General features: G+C 38.9%; 1 protein-coding gene across 5 annotated transcripts in view; it reads left to right on the plus strand.

The window, feature by feature from the left end:
- LOC127869210 (CAD protein-like) overlaps positions 1–19,151 on the plus strand; it is a 134,381-nt gene that overhangs the window by 70,378 nt on the left and 44,852 nt on the right. For all 5 annotated transcript variants that reach the window (XM_052411572.1, XM_052411573.1, XM_052411570.1 and 2 more), the window contains exons 21-26: positions 414–536; positions 10,783–10,965; positions 11,569–11,787; positions 12,602–12,769; positions 13,115–13,297; positions 16,452–16,556. In XM_052411572.1, coding sequence (XP_052267532.1) covers positions 414–536; positions 10,783–10,965; positions 11,569–11,787; positions 12,602–12,769; positions 13,115–13,297; positions 16,452–16,556 — 981 coding nt within the window. The remainder of the gene's footprint in view (positions 1–413; positions 537–10,782; positions 10,966–11,568; positions 11,788–12,601; positions 12,770–13,114; positions 13,298–16,451; positions 16,557–19,151) is intronic.

A 19,151-nucleotide genomic window follows, 5' to 3' on the forward strand; every position in this document is an offset into this window, starting at 1 on the left:
TTTTTGAGTCCACTCGATTTATTTGCTGGGTTGCTTAAGGAAGTTGGTTAGTCAAAACGGCATCGAGCTTGGTTGCAGTGGTAACCCAATAGGTGGTGTTTCATTGATTATGGTTGATCAATATATGTTGTGAAGTTCTGTCTTGGTTGAATTGCTTGCATAGTGCTATGAATAAAGGGGCGACACATTCCGCTTTTTGGTAGTTTTGTGTTAAAAGACTTCTTAGGAAAAATCAAGTTAAGGCGGTAATTCTTAATGCACGTGCATAAAACCCAGTGTTCAGAGGCTAACGTTTGAGATCTAGGTAGATGTTATCGACTCAAGCTTAATCATATTCATTTGAAAAATATCACACTTGATGTCACATTCATTTCATATCAAACTTTATATGACTATGACTAGATTCATTTCAGGCTAAAATCCTGGGCACGTCCCCAGAGTGCATTGACAACGCTGAGAACAGGTTCAAGTTTTCCCGCATGCTTGACAACATGGGCATCAGTCAACCCAGATGGAAGGAGCTCTCAACAATAGAGGTACATTTTGACTTCAATTTGACAGATGTTATTTATGCCCCCGGTAGGGTGGCATATAGCAGTTGAACTGTCCGTCAGTCAGTATGTCTGTATGTCAGTATGTGTGTATGTCAGTCTGTCCGAAAAAAAACTTTAACTTTGTCCATAACTTTTTCACTATTGAAGATAGCAACTTGATATTAGGCATGCATGTGTATCTCATGGAGCTGAACATTTTGAGTGGTGAAAGGTGAAGGTCAAGGTCATCCTTCAAGGCCAAATATCAAATATATGGCGTCTGTCCGTCCGAAAACTTGTACATTGGCCATAACTTTTTCAATATTGAAGATAGCAACTTGATATTTGGCATGCATGTGTATCAAGGTCAAAGGTCCAAAAAAAAAACCTTTTTTTTCTCAAAGCGGCATTTTCATGAAGCTGCACATTTTGAGTGGTGGAAGTTCAAGGTCAAGGTCATCCTTCAAGGTCAAAGGTAATTTTTTTTTCATTTTTTTTTTTCAAAGCGGCGTTCTCATGAAGCTGCACATTATGAGTGGTGGAAGTTCAAGGTCAAGGTCATCCTTCAAGGTCAAAGGTCAAAAAAACAAAACAATTTTTTTTTTTCAAAGCGGCGCAATAGGGGGCATTGTGTTTCTGACGAACACATCTCTTGTTTGTTTCTAAAGATTGATTTCTTTCTTTTTTTGCTGTATTTTTTCTGTATTTTTTATGCTTCCCCAAAATGTTTGGGGGGAGCATATAGACGCTGCTTAGTCTGTCCGTGTGTGTGTCTGTCCGTCCGTGCACAATTTTTGTCTGGGCTATTTCTCAGCAATTAATGGCCGGAATTCAATTAATCTTTATGGGAAGCTTCACTACCAAGAGATGTGCATATTATCAGCGGATTCTGGTTGGATGATTTTTCACAGAGTTATGGCCCTTTGAAATTTTCTATAAACTGTACATATAGTGCAAGTCTTGTCCCCCCAACTACTAGATGTTTCCTTTTATCTGAATATATAGTGCAATATTGTGACAAAAAAAAACTTTGGTGAGCATCACCCGTCTCCGACGGTTCCTTGTTTTAAATATGATTTTATATTCTATTTAAGGACTAAGAAAATGTTTAAAGTCATTATTATACCCCCACAAACGAAGGGGGGGTATATAGGAGTGAGCTTGTCTGTCTGTCTGTCAGTCTGTCTGTCTGTCTGTCAGTTGGTCGGTCCTTAGTAAGTGTCCGCTCTCTAATTCAAGTTGTTTTCATCCAATCTTCACCAACCTTGGTCAGATGTTGTATCTTGTCTAGGTCAAGTTCGAATATGGGTCATGCTGGGTCAAAAACTATGTCACAGGGTCACTTAGTGCGTTTTAAACATTGAGCATGGTGTCCGCTCTTTATTCAAGTAGTTTTCATCCCATCTTCACCAAAATTGGTCAGAATTTGTATCTTGATGTCTAGGTCAAGTTTGAATATGGGTCATGCCGGGTCAATCACTAGGTCACGGGGCCACTCAGTGCGTTTAATCATTGAGCATGGTGTACCCTTTCTTAAATTCAAGTAGTTTTCATCTGAACTTCACAATCTCTAGTATTGAGTTGGCCGAGTATAGTTGGAATTCTACTGGTGAAGGGCTTTCAGACTTGTGCTTATTTTGAGCATTGCCTTTATTGCTTGTTTTTCCATATTTCCAAGGTTATTTTTAAAGAGTATGTTCTATTTTTATGTAACTTAGTTGAACACTTTAATATGCAAGCTCTAGATGCATGTGAAAAGAAACAATTATTTTACAATTTATTTTTGTTTAGATCTCCACATTTAGATCATCTCCCATTCAGCTCTACAACTAACACCTTACGAAATGTAATATTTAAAACACTTATTCTCATTTTTATGCCCCCCTTCGAAGAAGAGGGGGTATAATTTTTTGCACATGTCGGTCGGTCCGTCGGTCGGTGCGTCGGTCGGTCCGTCCACCAGATGGTTTCCGGATGATAACTCAAGAACACTTAGGCCTAGGACAGGGCTCGAATTTAACTTTTTTTTCTACTTGCAAAACATTGCGAGCAGCTTTAATACCAACTCGCAAAATCAAAAACATTCTCGCAAATTTTGCTGGAAACATAATTAAATTTCGTTTTTTTATTCAACAGTTAACTTTGCTTTATCTTTCGTATTGTTATTTCCATCTGTGGGCAAAAAGAAACTAGTTATTTTTCCCTTCGACGCCATGTCTGTTCAAGTTCAATGAACACATGTGAATTAGTCGACTGTTTAACGTTCTTTGTAACAATACCATCCTCGTATCTGTACTATAAGTATACTGGTCTATATACAAGGTGCGCGCTTCCGCATACGGGTATTAGGATGTTCTATGACCTATGGTTTAGCGTTCATGACGTCAAACGCATTTAGCAATATTACTGTGTTTTTTTTCACTATTTCTTTACTGGCAAAAAATTACTAGTGGCTTAAAACTTAACTCGCAATCGGTATTTTTCACTCGCATTTTGCGAGTGTGCGAGTGTTAATTTCGAGCCCTGTAGGATCATTAAACTTCATAGTTACATTGATCATGACTGGCAGATGACCCCTATTGATTTTCAGGGTCCGTCGGTCGGTGCGTCGGTCGGTCCGTCCACCAGATGGTTTCCGGATGATAACTCAAGAACACTTAGGCCTAGGACAGGGCTCGAATTTAACTTTTTTTTCTACTTGCAAAACATTGCGAGCAGCTTTAATACCAACTCGCAAAATCAAAAACATTCTCGCAAATTTTGCTGGAAACATAATTAAATTTCGTTTTTTTATTCAACAGTTAACTTTGCTTTATCTTTCGTATTGTTATTTCCATCTGTGGGCAAAAAGAAGTTAGTTATTTTTCCCTTCGACGCCATGTCTGTTCAAGTTCAATGAACACATGTGAATTAGTCGACTGTTTAACGTTCTTTGTAACAATACCATCCTCGTATCTGTACTATAAGTATACTGGTCTATATACAAGGTGCGCGCTTCCGCATACGGGTATTAGGATGTTCTATGACCTATGGTTTAGCGTTCATGACGTCAAACGCATTTAGCAATATTACTGTGTTTTTTTTCACTATTTCTTTACTGGCAAAAAATTACTAGTGGCTTAAAACTTAACTCGCAATCGGTATTTTTCATTCGCATTTTGCGAGTGTGCGAGTGTTAATTTCGAGCCCTGTAGGATCATTAAACTTCATAGTTACATTGATCATGACTGGCAGATGACCCCTATTGATTTTCAGGTCACTAGGTCAAAGGTCAAGGTCACAGTGACTCGAAACAGTAAAACGGTTTCCTAATGTTAACTCAAGAATGCTAAAGCCTAGGATCATGAAACTTCATAGGTACATTGATCATGACTGGCAGATGACCCCTATATATTTTCAGGTCTCTAGGTCAAAGGTCAAGGTCACAGTGACTCGAAACAGTGTTTTCCGGATGATAACTCCAGAATACTTACGCATAGGATCATGAAACTTCATAGGAACATTGATCATGACTGGAAGATGACCCTTAATGATTTTCAGGTCACTAGGCCAAAGGTCAAGGTCACAGTGACTCGAAACAGTAAAATGGTTTCCGGATGATAACTCAAGAATGCTTACGCCTAGGATAATGAAACTTCATAGGTACATTGATCATGACTGGCAGATGACCCCTATAAATTTTCAGGTCACTAGGTCAAAGGTCAAGGTCACAGTGACACGAAACAGTAAAATGGTTTCCTGATGATAACTCAAGAATAATTAGGCCTAGGATCAAGAAACTTCATAGGAACATTGATAATGACTGGCAGATGACCCCTATTGATTTTCAGGTCACTAGGTCAAAGGTCAAGGTCACAGTGACAAAAACGTATCTACACAATGGCTGCCACTACAACTGACAGCCAATATGGGGGGCATGCATGTTTTAATGTCATAAATACTGACATGTTATCGTATGCTTATACTTTCCAAGGGGAAATAACTCATCCCGAATTTTAACTGGGAATCCGCCACCTCAATATCGTAATACAGGCCAGGTTAAACATAGTGCAATGCAACCTAGCCAAAAAGGTAACCAACCCTCAATATTCTTTCCGGATCAACCAGGTGTATAGGTGTCTTTTGCGGCTCTGAATTAAAATATTGTTTTTCGATTTATTTCGCTTGGTTGATTGGGGTTTTGAATAGATAAATTGTGTTATTTATCTTTTTTATTTCTCATTCGGATTAATTTGTGTGGATTTAATGGATTTTGTTTCACTTGTAAAAAGGTAAGCCATGCTTGTTTTTATCGAACAATGGTTTATTTCTACCATGCTGGGTGTTTTCAGGCGCGAACGACCACGTGCAAAACGTGCTCTTCTAATACATTGCTAGAACGTGCAAAGCATGTTCTTCTAATGTGTTACGAGATCGTGCAAAGCGTGTTCTTCTATTGACAGATTGTTTATCATTTGCCATTGTGTGCAATGATGATTTTAACGTTCTGTATGACAATCTAATTGATCGTCATTTTATTTTTCATCTGTTTTGAATTAAACTTTTGTTTAATTTATGATCTACGGCAGTATTATTATAATTTTCATTATGGTCAAATAATGATTTTATGTGCCGTATGATAATCTGGTCTGTGGCCAGTTTATGGTTGAATATGCTTTGCTCTTGTTTTTCATATATTCGACTACATGATGGTCACAGAAACAAGAGTGGATAAATACCCGGTGACTTCGCAGATCATGAATGATAGTTGCAGTATCAGTCACCGGGTATCGGGCACGATCGCGACCGTACTTTGCTAAGTCTCTTAGACAGTCGGTCAACATCAGACCATATGGCGACACCCGTCAGCCGGTCTTTGCCCGATGGCATTTGTCAAGGACATCGACCAATGCCGGACCATTTGGCATCCACCATACAGCCATTATCCGGTGACAACACAGGTCATGATATGACCGGTACGTCACTGGGGACGTTGATCACGGACCTTTGATCGACATCTGACCGGCTGGTCCGGTCCGGGCCGGTCACCGGTCATGTCACCGGTCCAGTCATTGATCATCGGTCCGGTCCGGTCACCAGTCATGTCACCGGTCCGGTCACCGGTCCGGTCCGGTCCTTGATCACCGGTCCGGTCCGGTCACCGGTCATGTCACCGGTCCGGTCATTGATCACCGGTCCGGTCCGGTCACGGGTCATGTCACCGGTCCGGTCATTGATCACCGGTCCGGTCCGGTCACCGGTCACCGGTCATGTCACCGGTCCTGTCATGTTACCGGTCCGGTCATTGATCACCGGTCCGGTCACCGGTCAACAGTCATCAGTTAGGCCTGCCACCGATAACACCAGTCACCGGTCAAGAAGAAGAACTCGGTCTTCATTGAATAATTCTCCTATTCGTCGTCGAATACATTGTCTTCATCAAGGAGTAGACATCGGACACGCTCTTCTTCGTCGAGCAGTTCTCATCGTCGCGGCTCTCGTAAGCGGTCACGTCGTCACTCACGGAGACGGTATTCTAGAAGATCTCGGTCTCATCGCAGCCAATCCACATCTCGACAGCGCAGCCGATCCAGATCTCAACATCGCAGGAAACGAAGACGTCGTCAACCTTCACGTAGACATCAGCGGACTTCATTGAGCACAACAGGATAGTTATCGAACATACCTCTCCTTCATTGAGCAGTTCTCGGCGTTGATACGCTCGTAAGCGATCACGGAGACAATATTGTAGGAGACAATTTTTCCAGCGTAACCGAACAATATTTCGGCATCGCAGTTATATGGATGTCGCCACTTCTTACATAGGCGTTAATGAACCTACTGGTCATATCGACGTTCTTCATTTTATTCCTTTAGGAATATCATGTCTCCATTCCACGTGTGATGGTTTTTCTTATGGCATCCACACATGTTGCAGTCACCGAGCCGTAGTTGTATACGAACACTAGTTCGTTTAACTTTCAGGCTTCGGGATAAGCTGTTCTTTTCTCCACTACGACTACAAGGACACTTATGCCTATTAATACTGATAATCTACCGTTGTTTTCCGGTTAACATTATCAGATGACTTCGTGGATGGTCATTCTTCTGCACCAGATATTTCCATTCTGACGCAGTTATATTATACCGGTCCCGATCACCGGACATCGGTCACCATTCATCGGTCATATCACCAATCACTGATCACTGGTCAGAATAAGTGATGTCTCATCGCCATCGGATTGGATTTTTGGCACGATCTTCTTTTCCGAGCAGTGCTTGACATTGATATCAGACCATATGGATTCCACCATTTTTAGGTCTTTAACAGGTAACGTCACCGGTCATATTATGACTGGTCCGTTCACCTGGCTACAGTTACCGGTCATTGACCGGTCCGGTTCGGTCACCAGTTACCAATTACCGGTATTCCACTGTTTTCATCGGTCAATTTTTAGTATCACGGGTATCGTCTACATTACCTAGTTGTATACCCCTGGCTATGATTGTATTGAATACTATATTTTATGGATTCAACAATCTACATTACTTTTTGTGTTTTTCAATACTGATGTTCTACTGGCGACGGTTACCAATCATGCTATATCTGTTATTTGTACTTCTATCTCAACCGGCTACATGCAGACTACTGGTCTTGCAGATAGATCGGCTGAAGTGGGCTCAGAGACTAGCATTGAGGTCGAACATTACTATTTGACCTCTATTAATTTATGTTCGAGACCCGAAGGATGAATTATTTTAACCGCCTTTACCTGTCGGCTACAGACTTTGCAGTCAGTGTCACGGAACAGTTGGGACACATCAATGACGCTAGCAGGATGAGCAAGACGACATTTTGTATCGACTTCTGCTTTTCTATTGCTCCTACGACAGTGCATATTTTCAAGCTACTGGAATCAACAAGAGTTCTGATACATAGGATTGCCTATCAGATTGACCGCATAGCGGCTACAGTCTTGTAGATGGCTTAGGACCTTTTGAACTCAGATCTTAGATCCAAGGATCTGGAGGGACCTCATCTTAAGTTATTCTTCTATTACACTTCTGGCCATAACAGGCCGTCTTCCTATAACTGGTCATATTCCTTTTGGAATTTGTCCCGGTTAGGAGTCTTGAAGTAAATGGATTAATCAAGTCAGAATTTAAGACTTCCATGCATTCTACCGGCAAGCGTGGACCTCCTTAAGGTTACTCCTAGGGTTTTCACCTTTTTCTGCCATCACACCTCCAATTCCGGAGGTACCACTGTCAATCATATTTCCGTACTTCGCAAATCGATGACTTCACGACCTGTATTATCCAGGATTTTAAAGGCACCTGTTATTGGTTCAAGAAGAGGCTATATTCTGTAGATAGGTCATAAACTTATAAGTGTTAAACACTGTCCTATTCTACCAATTTTCAAGTGTGTTTGGAGTGGGAAAGTTCGGCTTGCCGTTGTTTCTTTGCCCACCCATCCTTGACAAATGGTTCCGGTCACCGGTCGGTATTAACCGGTCCGGTCACCGGTCTTTCTGCTGAGACATCTTTTCTTACGTCCGTTTCAGCTTTATTTTTTAAGTTAATTGTATAAATCTCGGGATAATTCAATGACACAGATTTCCATCTTTTTGTCATTATTTACCACTATTCAGTGGTGTCTAGACTTAAAGATTATCTTGGCAAGAATATAGTTTATTCTACCACAACCTTCCTTACATCTTATACAGATGTGAGCAGAGAAGGTTATGGACGATCACATAGAACAACGTATCTTGATTTTCTCAATTATGTGGTATCCTAATGAATATCACCTGCACATCTACATCTTGAAAAGCGAAAATTCTTTTTAGCTGTTTTTCATTTACAACACATTTTCACGATTCCTTTGTGATGGTTTCAACTATCACAAATCGGTTGTGGTTTACTTACAGACACGGAGGTGATCATATTATCACTCCTTGTAACTGGAAATCAGGAACTTATTCGTTCTTTCTATCGTCTTACTCATACCAGGTCGTCTCAACGCCCTGTTGGACGTTTTGTCCTGCAGTTCTTTCTTTCGAATTATTTTTCCGTTGGGTTCAAATAATGTAATTGCGCATGCGCGGCAGTGAAGTTGCATGGTGTACATAGTATATCAATGAATGTTGTTTATCATCAAACGCTTGTAATTAGCGTTATGCGATCGTATATCGCAGTATATACCGGTATGCTGAACAACGTCAATAATGCAGTTCACAGAAATCTATCCAGCAGGGTGTGCGATTGTTATACATTCGTCCATTGACATAAACTGGAATATATTGCCTTCTTGGTGAGTTTTTGCAATAACTGAGTTTTTGCCATAATTTCATGCAATATACTTAATGAACCATGGGATTATGGTTCTACGACCTTTTAAGTCTCCTGTACAATTATTTTCAGGAAACTTCTTCACAGGTCAAATATCATATCTCAGAGAGACATATTTTTACTGATCCAAACATGTGCCACTACATGTCTGGCCATTAATAACTTTTAGTTATCTCTACAGAAAAACGTTTTTCTGTTAGAGTTTCAATCCTTGTTACTTGTGCAAGGATAATTCCATCAGAACTGTATAAAGGTTCTATGGAAATTCATTTTTGACTGGGTATTCAAGAGCATAGTTATTACCTTAATCACTCTGCTAGATACATAGAGGTTTTTCTCATCTTTTTCTTGATGATAAGAAATTTGTTCTTTTCTTCATCAAAGGATAGAGATTATGCTTTCTTATACCTTGTTTTGTGTAAGTCATCGCAACTCTGTGCTGTCTTACCTATTTTGCACTTACCTATTTTGGAACTGACCCAAACTATGGAACGTCAACACTATGTTTTTCGTTCCTTTACCTTCTTAAGCGGTTTTGACTTGTGTTACATGTTGGGATGCTTAATGAGCTCCCTATGAACCTTTTTCATCAGGCTTATTAACTGTTCCAATATAATTTTAAGACGGTTTTCCTTCTTATTATGGCTTTTACCATACGGAGAAGTGAAATTCATGCTTTTTCTGTTGAATACGACCAATGCCAGTTGGATCTATTGTCGTTTTCACTTTGTTGTGTCAGCCAGGATTCCTTGCTTAATATCAAGTCCTCTATATGGCTTCTACCTTCAAGTTTCCAAGTTTATCTTAAACTGGTAGTCATGAAGATGAGGATAAACTTCTTTGGGCAATCAGGGCTTTGAAGTTCTATCTCAGCAGTGTTAGTCGGAAGTTCATTCGAGGTTCTCAAAAGACACTCTTCATTTCCCCCAAAAAGGGGGGGGGGATGTCTCTGCGGCTTCTATTTCTCGGGGTTAGACCTCGACTAAGGAAAGTTACTCTTATCCTATCTAAGGATTCATTCCTTTTTAGGATCTGACCGCATGAATTAAGAGCTCTGTCTGTTTTGTGGGCATATATTAATCACACCCCACTTTTTGACGTGCTCTAAGCTGTTTTCTGGAGGAATCCGACCACCTTTGTCATCTTTTTATCTTCGTTTTCTGAAGTGCCAACAATACAATTTGTATATGTTTGGGCTTGTTGTGGTTTCACTTATGGTATTGTCTTCTTTACGACATAGACATATTACTTTGTCCGAGAAGTCATAATTAATACCGTTTTAACGAAGATTACTTGATAACCCTTGTTTAGGGTTGCGCTATCATTAGCTGATAACCCTGTTTATGGGTTCTACTGTGTTGGGAAAATATATACGAACCTTCCCACCGCAGCTGCAAAATCAGCATACGATAACAGGTCAGTATTCATGACATTTAAACAAATTTTTAAAATAAAATTCATTTTAATTATTAAATACTTACCTGTTATCGGTAAGTCCCACCTCCCACCCCGCTATTCGATTAATATTTTTGTATATATATTGAAAGAATATTGAGGGTTGGTTACCGATTTTTGGCTAGGTTGCATTGCACTATGTTTAACCTGGCCTGTATTACGGTATTGAGGTGGCGGATTCCCAGTTAAAATTCCGGATTAGTTATTTCCCCTTGAGAAAGTATAAGCATACGATAACCGGTAAGTATTTAATAATTAAAATTAATTTTATTTTAAAAATTTGTTTTACAAACAGCCCTTGTTAAGCATTCATTAGCACAAAAACCTCACTAATTTCCCATTTTTTTTCAAAATGCAGCGCTTTTTCCCAATGATAAAGGACCCAGCCCCATTCCCAAAATGGTGAAAACCCCCACTTCCTACTGTACATGAAGACCATTACCATCCCGTGTCATTTCAGAGTGCCAAGCAGTTCTGTGAGGAGGTGGGATACCCTTGTCTTGTGCGTCCCTCCTATGTGCTCAGTGGGGCTGCTATGAATGTGGCAAACTCCCCTGGAGATCTGGAGTCTTACCTCACACAGGCTAGCGCTGTGTCCAAGGAACATCCCGTGGTCATCTCTAAGTTCATACTGGAGGCAAAGGTTTGTAAGACAATATGAACATTGCCCTTGAAAAATGGGGTTAAATGCATGTGTGTAAAGTGTTGTCATAGGTAAGCCCTTGAAGTCTAATCTGGGACAATTCCGCCTTAACTGGATTTTTTGTACGATGATACTTTCTTTAAATGAAAAATACCATTAAAAGCGGAAAGTGTTGTCCCTGATTTGCCTGTACCAACAGTACAGGTTAATCTAGGAGGGCACTTTACCCACATGCATTAAACCCCTTTTTCCCCACAGAACAGCTAATATGTAAAAAATGAACTCTGTAGTATAAAGTAAAAAACTAAATGCATTTGTGTTCATGGTAGTTACACCTTATATTTTCACTGGCCAGGGGACGATATTTCATTGATTGCTTTGGGCAATGAAAATTTACTAATTGTATACTCTTCCATAGGTGATATTAGCTTATCATTTTAAAATTGAATTTATTCAATTAAAGATTTTCTATTATTATTTTTGAAATTACCTAGCCAAGGATTTAGATCTTTCTGTATTGATTTCATTTCGCAAAATTTAAATTTATAAATTAAAAAAAAATTGGGTTATAGAGTTTTGCGTGTTATATGTAGCCTTTTGTAGGAGATAGATGTTGATGCAGTGGCCTATGACGGTGAGGTGGTCTGCATGGCCGTTTCAGAACACGTGGAGAACGCTGGAGTGCACTCAGGGGACGCAACTCTGGTTACGCCCCCGCAGGATCTGAACGAAGAGACACTGGCAAAGATCCGACTGATCTGCTGTGCGATCGGTCGAGCCCTCGAGGTCAATGGACCGTTCAACATACAGCTTATTGCAAAGGTTCGTGCTTGTAGTTTGCTGGGATATGTTTTTGATTTGACGGAAAGTTTTAGTTGTGGAACCGCTGCACAATGGGTTAAGCCCAATGGTTGAAGGACTTTTTAATGCATACTGTGCATTGCTGAGGTTGGTTGGATGGAAAGGATTTATAGAGTTTTTTGGCAATTGGTCTTTGGACTATTCTGTATACAGCTCATAGCAAAGGTTGGTGGTTGGGGTTTGTTGGGATATATTTTGGATTTGATGAAGAGTTATTGTTGCAAAACAGCTGCACAATCGGTTAAGCTCATAGGTGGGGCGACTTAAAATTATACAGCTCATAGCTAAGGTTGGTAAGCGGGAAATAAATTATTGTAATATAATGCTATTGGTCTTTGGACCATTCTACATGCATATTATTGCTTTGGCTGTTACTTGCAGTTTGTTAAGGTTTTTGAGTTTGATAAAACATTATTAGATATTGTGAAATAGAAGCTCAATGTGTATAATATACTGTTAATTCAGTGTTTGAATGGCATGAAATTTTATGGATTAATAAAATATGCCATTTTTGTTTTATCTTTAAGTTGTTTATTTGGTTATTTTGTCTGATATGAGACTTAAAAATGTTCTTCAGGACATTCAACGTCTTGATTGATTAGAATCACCAAAATCCACAAAAGTTTGTGTCGACCTAATAAAATTGCTTTCACAGTATATTTCCATGACGATTCCATCACTGTATAATTGTCATTTTTGAGATACACATATATGCTTACATTAAGGGAAAAAACTGCTAATATGCACCTTTTATTTATTTCTCTGACCTTTTCAGGATAACAAGCTGAAGGTCATTGAGTGCAATGTGCGTGTGTCAAGGTCATTTCCGTTTGTTTCCAAGGCCCTTGACCATGACTTCATTGCCATGGCGACCAGGGTGATCATGGGAGAGGCCGTGGAACCAGTCAACGTTCTGCATGGGTGCGGCAGAGTTGCCTGCAAGGTGAGAACTGTAACCATGGATATATTGTAACAAAAAAGTTTTTTTTAGCATTTTTTGGTGTATAGATTATTGAAAATAATGGTTGTTATGTTTTGAATTTTTTTTAATTTGAATCGTTATACTATGTGAAATGTTGTCTTTACTTTTTTATATAAGCACATTATAATGTAACAACGGCCACATAAAAAACAGAACAATCTTTGAGAAAAAAGGTGTGTTATGAAAGACAGATTTAAAAATTATAGAGAGGACTTCAGAGGTTAATGTATTAAGGTTAATTATCAAGCATTATTTTTGTGTTCAAATTAAGGTCCTCATGTAATTATTATCCCACCTGTTTTCCAGGTGCCTGTGTTCTCGTTCTCACGTCTGCAAGGGGCCGATGTTCTGCTGGGAGTGGAGATGGCCAGCACAGGGGAGGTGGCATGTTTCGGGGAGAACCGATATGAGGCGTACTTGAAGGCTCAGCTGGCCACGGGCTTCAGGATTCCCAAACAGAACATCCTGGTGTCCATTGGCAGCTATAAGGTATAGATTAGGCTTTTTGTTGTTGTCTTTTTTGTATTAAATATAAGTGACAATGTTTAAAGAAAATGTAATGTTATTTTCAGTGAAATTTGTTTTGGTGTTAAATCTGGAAGCATAACAAATTGTCTGGTAGTGAGTATTTGTTTATCATATATTTTTTTGAATGTTTAAGTATATGAGTGCCCTTTAAATATTTTGATAGTATTTAATTTCGTTAATTCTTTTTTATTCTTGAAAAGAGGTCACACATATGATGTAAACCATTATGAGCTGTTTATCTAATTTATTCTGTACAATACTGAAAAATATATTGCCCAAATGTAAAGCTATTTTAGACAGGCATTTCAGATTAGCCAACAGACTAGCTCCAACACAGAATGAGCACATGCGTAGGCTGGTCCGATGCTATGCATTACATGTGTACTATATCCCTGAGCATATTTATTGATGTTCATGTTAAGATATTCAAACAACTTTACCTTAACCATTTATGTCGTGGTTTGCAGCACAACCAGGAGTTAATCCCCACCTTACATACACTGGTAGACTTGGGCTATGTTCTCTATGTTTACAGCACAGGCAGGACTTGGGCTATGTTCTCTATGTTTACAGCACAAGCAGGAGTTGATCCCCACCTTACAGACACTGGTAGACTTGGGCTATGTTCTCTATGTTTGCAGCACAAGCAGTAGTTAATCCCCACCTTACAGACACTGGTAGACTAGGGTTATGTTCTCTATGTTTGCAGCACAAGCAGGAGTTGATCCCGACCTTACAGACACTGGTAGACTTGGGCTATGTTCTCTATGTTTGCAGCACAAGCAGGAGTTAATCCCCACCTTACAGACACTGGTAGAATTGGGCTATGTTCTCTATGTTTGCAGCACAAGCAGGAGTTGATCCCCACCTTACAGACACTGGTAGACTTGGGCTATGTTTCTCTATGTTTACAGCACAAGCAGGAGTTAATCCCCACCTTACAGACACTGGTAGAATTGGGCTATGTTCTCTATGTTTGCAGCACAAGCAGGAGTTGATCCCCACCTTACAGACACTTGTAGACTTGGGCTATGTTCTCTATGTTTACAGCATAAGCAGGAGTTGATCCCCACCTTACAGACACTGGTAGACTTGGGCTATGTTCTCTATGTTTGCAGCACAAGCAGTTGATCCCCATCTTACAGACACTGGTAGACTTGGGCTATGTTCTCTATGTTTGCAGCACAAGCAGGGGTTAATCCCCACCTTACAGACACTGGTAGACTTGGGCTATGTTCTCTATGTTTGCAGCATAAGCAGGAGTTAATCTGCACCTTACAGACACTTGTAGACTTGGGCTATGTTCTCTATGTTTGTATTACAAGCAGGAGTTGATCCCCACCTTACAGACACTGGTAGACTTGGGCTATGTTCTCTATGTTTACAGCACAATCAGGAGTTGATCCCCACCTTACAGACACATTGGTAGACTTGGGCTACTGTGAAACCATTTATTTTCGACAACACAAAATTTATAAAAATGACGATTTCGTCAGCACTTAAATTCGCTGATTTCTGATTTTGAATTTTAAAAAAAATGCGTAAGTCAATAGCCGATTTGTGTGTAATACATATACGGGAACACACATGAGAACCACTGCAGGAGGTGGGGCCTGTTTGTCACATGCCAATTAACTAGTCTTTTGTTATCAAGAGACAGTAATGGACCCTCTTTATGTATGCCATTCACACGTTCATTTTTATGATTCGCGGACAAGGGCGACCGAATAACCGTCAACGAGTGTTTGTAACAACGAAGCCAATTGCCAATTAGTCTTATTCTATTATTATAGTCGAATAAAATGCTTTTTTATTCCGATATCAACATTAAAATTATAAACTCTATGTGTGTGTTTGTTCTTAAAAAGTAAACTACCGGTATATAAATCAATAATGTCAATAATTTAAAAATAAATAAATTGATACATATAAAATAGTAATAAGTGTGGTTAAACGCAAACAATCAAACAACAAACAGCAATTAAAATATTCTTTATTAATTTGTGATAAATACGCATGTTGATCACACATCGTCATCTTTTCATTTGGTTGTCTTTCATCGGCATGGCGAATATGCAACACCCCTTAAAAACACAATGCACCTAATGGGTAATAAAGTTATAAACAATTAGCGCTAATTCATTACCATTCTACATGAACGAAGTCAACGCATTCGATACAGCTGTACTGCACACGCGTTTTAAAGAAGTGTAACGTGTCAGCTAAGTACCTTGTGTAATCAACATCCCTTTGTGTCAAAACCGGATTAATCTTGATTACGAAACAGCAGTGAATGTGTGCATGGATTATGTTGGAATTTAATGCCTCATGTTTGCGGTAAAGTTTTAAAATACAGTTCAACTAAGTGTTTGTTTTTGTTCAAACATAGAGCATGATTGTTCGTTAGCATCTTAAATTCGCCGATCGGTCGACTGACGAAATTTATGAAAATTAATGCCTGACGATTAATAATGGTTTCACAGTATGTTCTCTATGTTTACAGCACAAGCAGGAGTTGATCCCCACCTTACATACACTGGTAGACTTGGGCTATGTTCTCTATGTTTACAGCACAAGCAGGAGTTAATCCCCACCTTACATACACTGGTAGACTTGGGCAATGTTCTCTATGTTTACAGCACAAGCAGGAGTTGATCCTCACCTTACAGACACTGGTAGACTTGGGCTATGTTCTCTATGTTTACAGCACAAGCAGGAGTTAATCCCCACCTTACAGACACTGGTAGACTTGGGCTATGTTCTCTATGTTTACAGCACAAGCAGGAGTTGATCCTCACCTAACATGCACTGGTAGACTTAGGCTATGTTCTCTATGTTTGCAGCACAAGCAGGAGTTGATCCCCATCATACAGACATTGGTAGACTTGGGCTATGTTCTCTATGTTTACAGCACAAGCAGGAGTTGATCCCCACCTTACAGACACTGGTAGACTTGGGCTATATTCTCTATGTTTGCAGCACAAGCAGGAGTTGATCCCCACCTTACAGACACTGGTAGACTTGGGCTATGTTCTCTATGTTTACAGCACAAGCAGGAGTTGATCCCCACCTTACAGACACTGGTAGACTTGGGCTATATTCTCTATGTTTGCAGCACAAGCAGGAGTTGATCCCCACCTTACAGACACTGGTAGACTTGGGATATGTTCTCTATGCCAGCATGGGCACGGCAGACTTCTACAATGAACATGGATTTAAGGTAGAATAATGATGTTTAACGCTTTCACACGCAGATGCAAAGAGAAAAAGGCTACATGTATGTGCAAAAAGCATAAAACCAGAACAGCCTGCGAGCAACTCACAGTCTGTTTAGGTTTTATTCTGTTTGCTGCTCATCAGTATCTAAGGGTTGGAAATGAAGCTTTTTAAACAGAGTGTGTTTTGAGGTCAGCTCAAAAATGAATATGGGTCTTATGTGTATTTTACAATGCAAAGGTTTAGAGGCATGTTCCTAAAAAACAGATTTCAGGTGTTTTACAATTTAATTGGTAGCCTACAAGGTTTGTTCTATAGATAAATTGGCTAAAGGTGTGTTCTATATGTACATAGGTATTTAAAAAAAGTATATAGGTTATAGGTATGTTCTACAAGCATTTAGATTTAAGGTATATTCTGTAAAAACACGACTATAATGTCTGTAACACAAGTACATATAAAGTACGTTATTCAAGGTTATATGCATGTTCTACATGTATTGAGGTTTCAGGTATGTTCTATAAGAACTATGGTTTAAGCGTATGTTCTAAAAGTATATAAATTTCAGGTATTTTTTATAATAACATAGGTTAATGGTATGTTATATAAGTACATGTGATTTGCTCACTTTTTATGCCCCCGGATCGATAGATCGGGGGTATATTGTTTTTGGCCTGTCTGTCTGTCTGTCTGTCTGTCATTTTGTCATTCTGTCCCAAAACTTTAACCTTACAGTAAAGTTTTGCAATAACTTTTGAAATATTGAACATAGCCACTTGATATTTGGCATGTATGTGTATCTCATGGAGCTGCATATTTTGAGTGGTGAAAGGTCAAGGTCATCCTTCAAGGTCAAAGGTCAAAAATTTAAAACTTTAATATATTAAAGTTTTGCAATAACTTTTGAAATATTGAATATAGCAACTTGATATTTGGCATGCATGTGTATCTCATGGAGCCGCACATTTTGAGTGGTTTAAGGTCAAGGTCATCCTTCAAGGTCAAAGGTAAAAAATTTAAAACTTTAATATAATAAAGTTTTGCAATAACTTTTGAAATGTTGAACATAGCAACTTGATATTTGGCATGTATGTGTATCTCATGGAGCTGCACATTTTGAGTGGTGAAAGGTCAAGGTCATCCTTCAAGGTCAAAGGTAAAAAAAAGCAGTGCATTAGGGGGCATTGTGTTTCTGACAAACACATCTCTTGTTAAAATTAACACAGTTGTTTTGTTGTTATGGACATAATAAATAATATATATTTCCTTTTTTAGCTCATCTATTTTTTGAAAAAAAATTATGAGCTATTGTCATCACCTTGGCGTCGGCGTCGGCGTTGGCCTCCGGTTAAGTTTTGCGTTTAGGTCCACTTTTCTCAGAAAGTATCAATGCTATTGCATTCAAACTTGGTACACTTACTTACTATCATGAGGGGACTGGGCAGGCAAAGTTAGATAACTCTGGCGTGCATTTTGACAGAATTATGTGCCCTTTTTAAACTTAGAAAATTGAAAATTTTGGTTAAGTTTTGCGTTTAGGTCCACTTTTCTCAGTAAGTATCAATGCTATTGCATTCAAACTTGTTACACTTACTTACTTTAATGAGGCTACTGGGCAGGCAAAGTTAGATAACTCTGGCGTGCATTTTGACAGAATTATGTGCCCTTTTTATACTTAGAAAATTGAAAATTTTGGTTAAGTTTTGTGTTTAGGTCCACTTTTCTCAGTAAGTATCAATGCTATTGCATTCAAACTTGGTACACTTACTTACTATCATGAAGGGACTGGGCAGGCAAAGTTAGATAACTCTGGCGTGCATTTTGACAGAATTATGTGCCCTTTTTATACTTAGAAAATTGAAAATTTTGGTTAAGTTTTGTGTTTAGGTCCATTTTATTCCTTAAGCATCAAAGCTATTGCTTTCATACTTGCAACACTTACTAACTATCATAAGGGGACTGTGCAGGCAAAGTAATGTAACTCTGACTGGCATTTTGACAGAATTATGTGCCCTTTTTATACTTAGAAAATTGAAAAATTGATTAAGTTTTGTGTTTAGGTCCACTGTATTCCTACAGTATCAAAGCTATTGCTTTCATACTTGCAACACTTATTAACTATCATAAGGGGACCGTGCAGGCAAAGTTATGTAACTCTGACTGGCATTTTGACGGAATTATGGGCCCTTTATACTTAGAAAATTGAAAATTTGGTTAAGATTTATGTTTTGGTCCACTTTACCCCTAAAGTATCATAGATATTGCTTTCATACTTGGAACACTCACAAACTATCATAAGGGTACAGTAAAAGGACAAGTTGCATAACTCTGGTTGTCATTGTTACGGAATTATGGCCCTTTTTTGACTTAGTAAATTTTAAAATATGGTTAAATTTTGTGTTTCGATCCATTTTACTTCTTAAGTATCAAGGCTATTGCTTTCAAACTTCAAATACTTTCATGCTATCATGAGGTTACTGTACCTGGCAAGTTGAATTTTACCTTGACCTTTGAATGACCTTGACTCTCAAGGTCAAATTATAAAATTTTGCTAAAATTGCCATAACTTCTTTATTTATGATTAGATTTGATTGATACT

This window comes from Dreissena polymorpha, chromosome 2 (genome assembly GCF_020536995.1).
Source record: "Dreissena polymorpha isolate Duluth1 chromosome 2, UMN_Dpol_1.0, whole genome shotgun sequence".
Classification (NCBI taxonomy): domain Eukaryota; kingdom Metazoa; phylum Mollusca; class Bivalvia; order Myida; family Dreissenidae; genus Dreissena; species Dreissena polymorpha.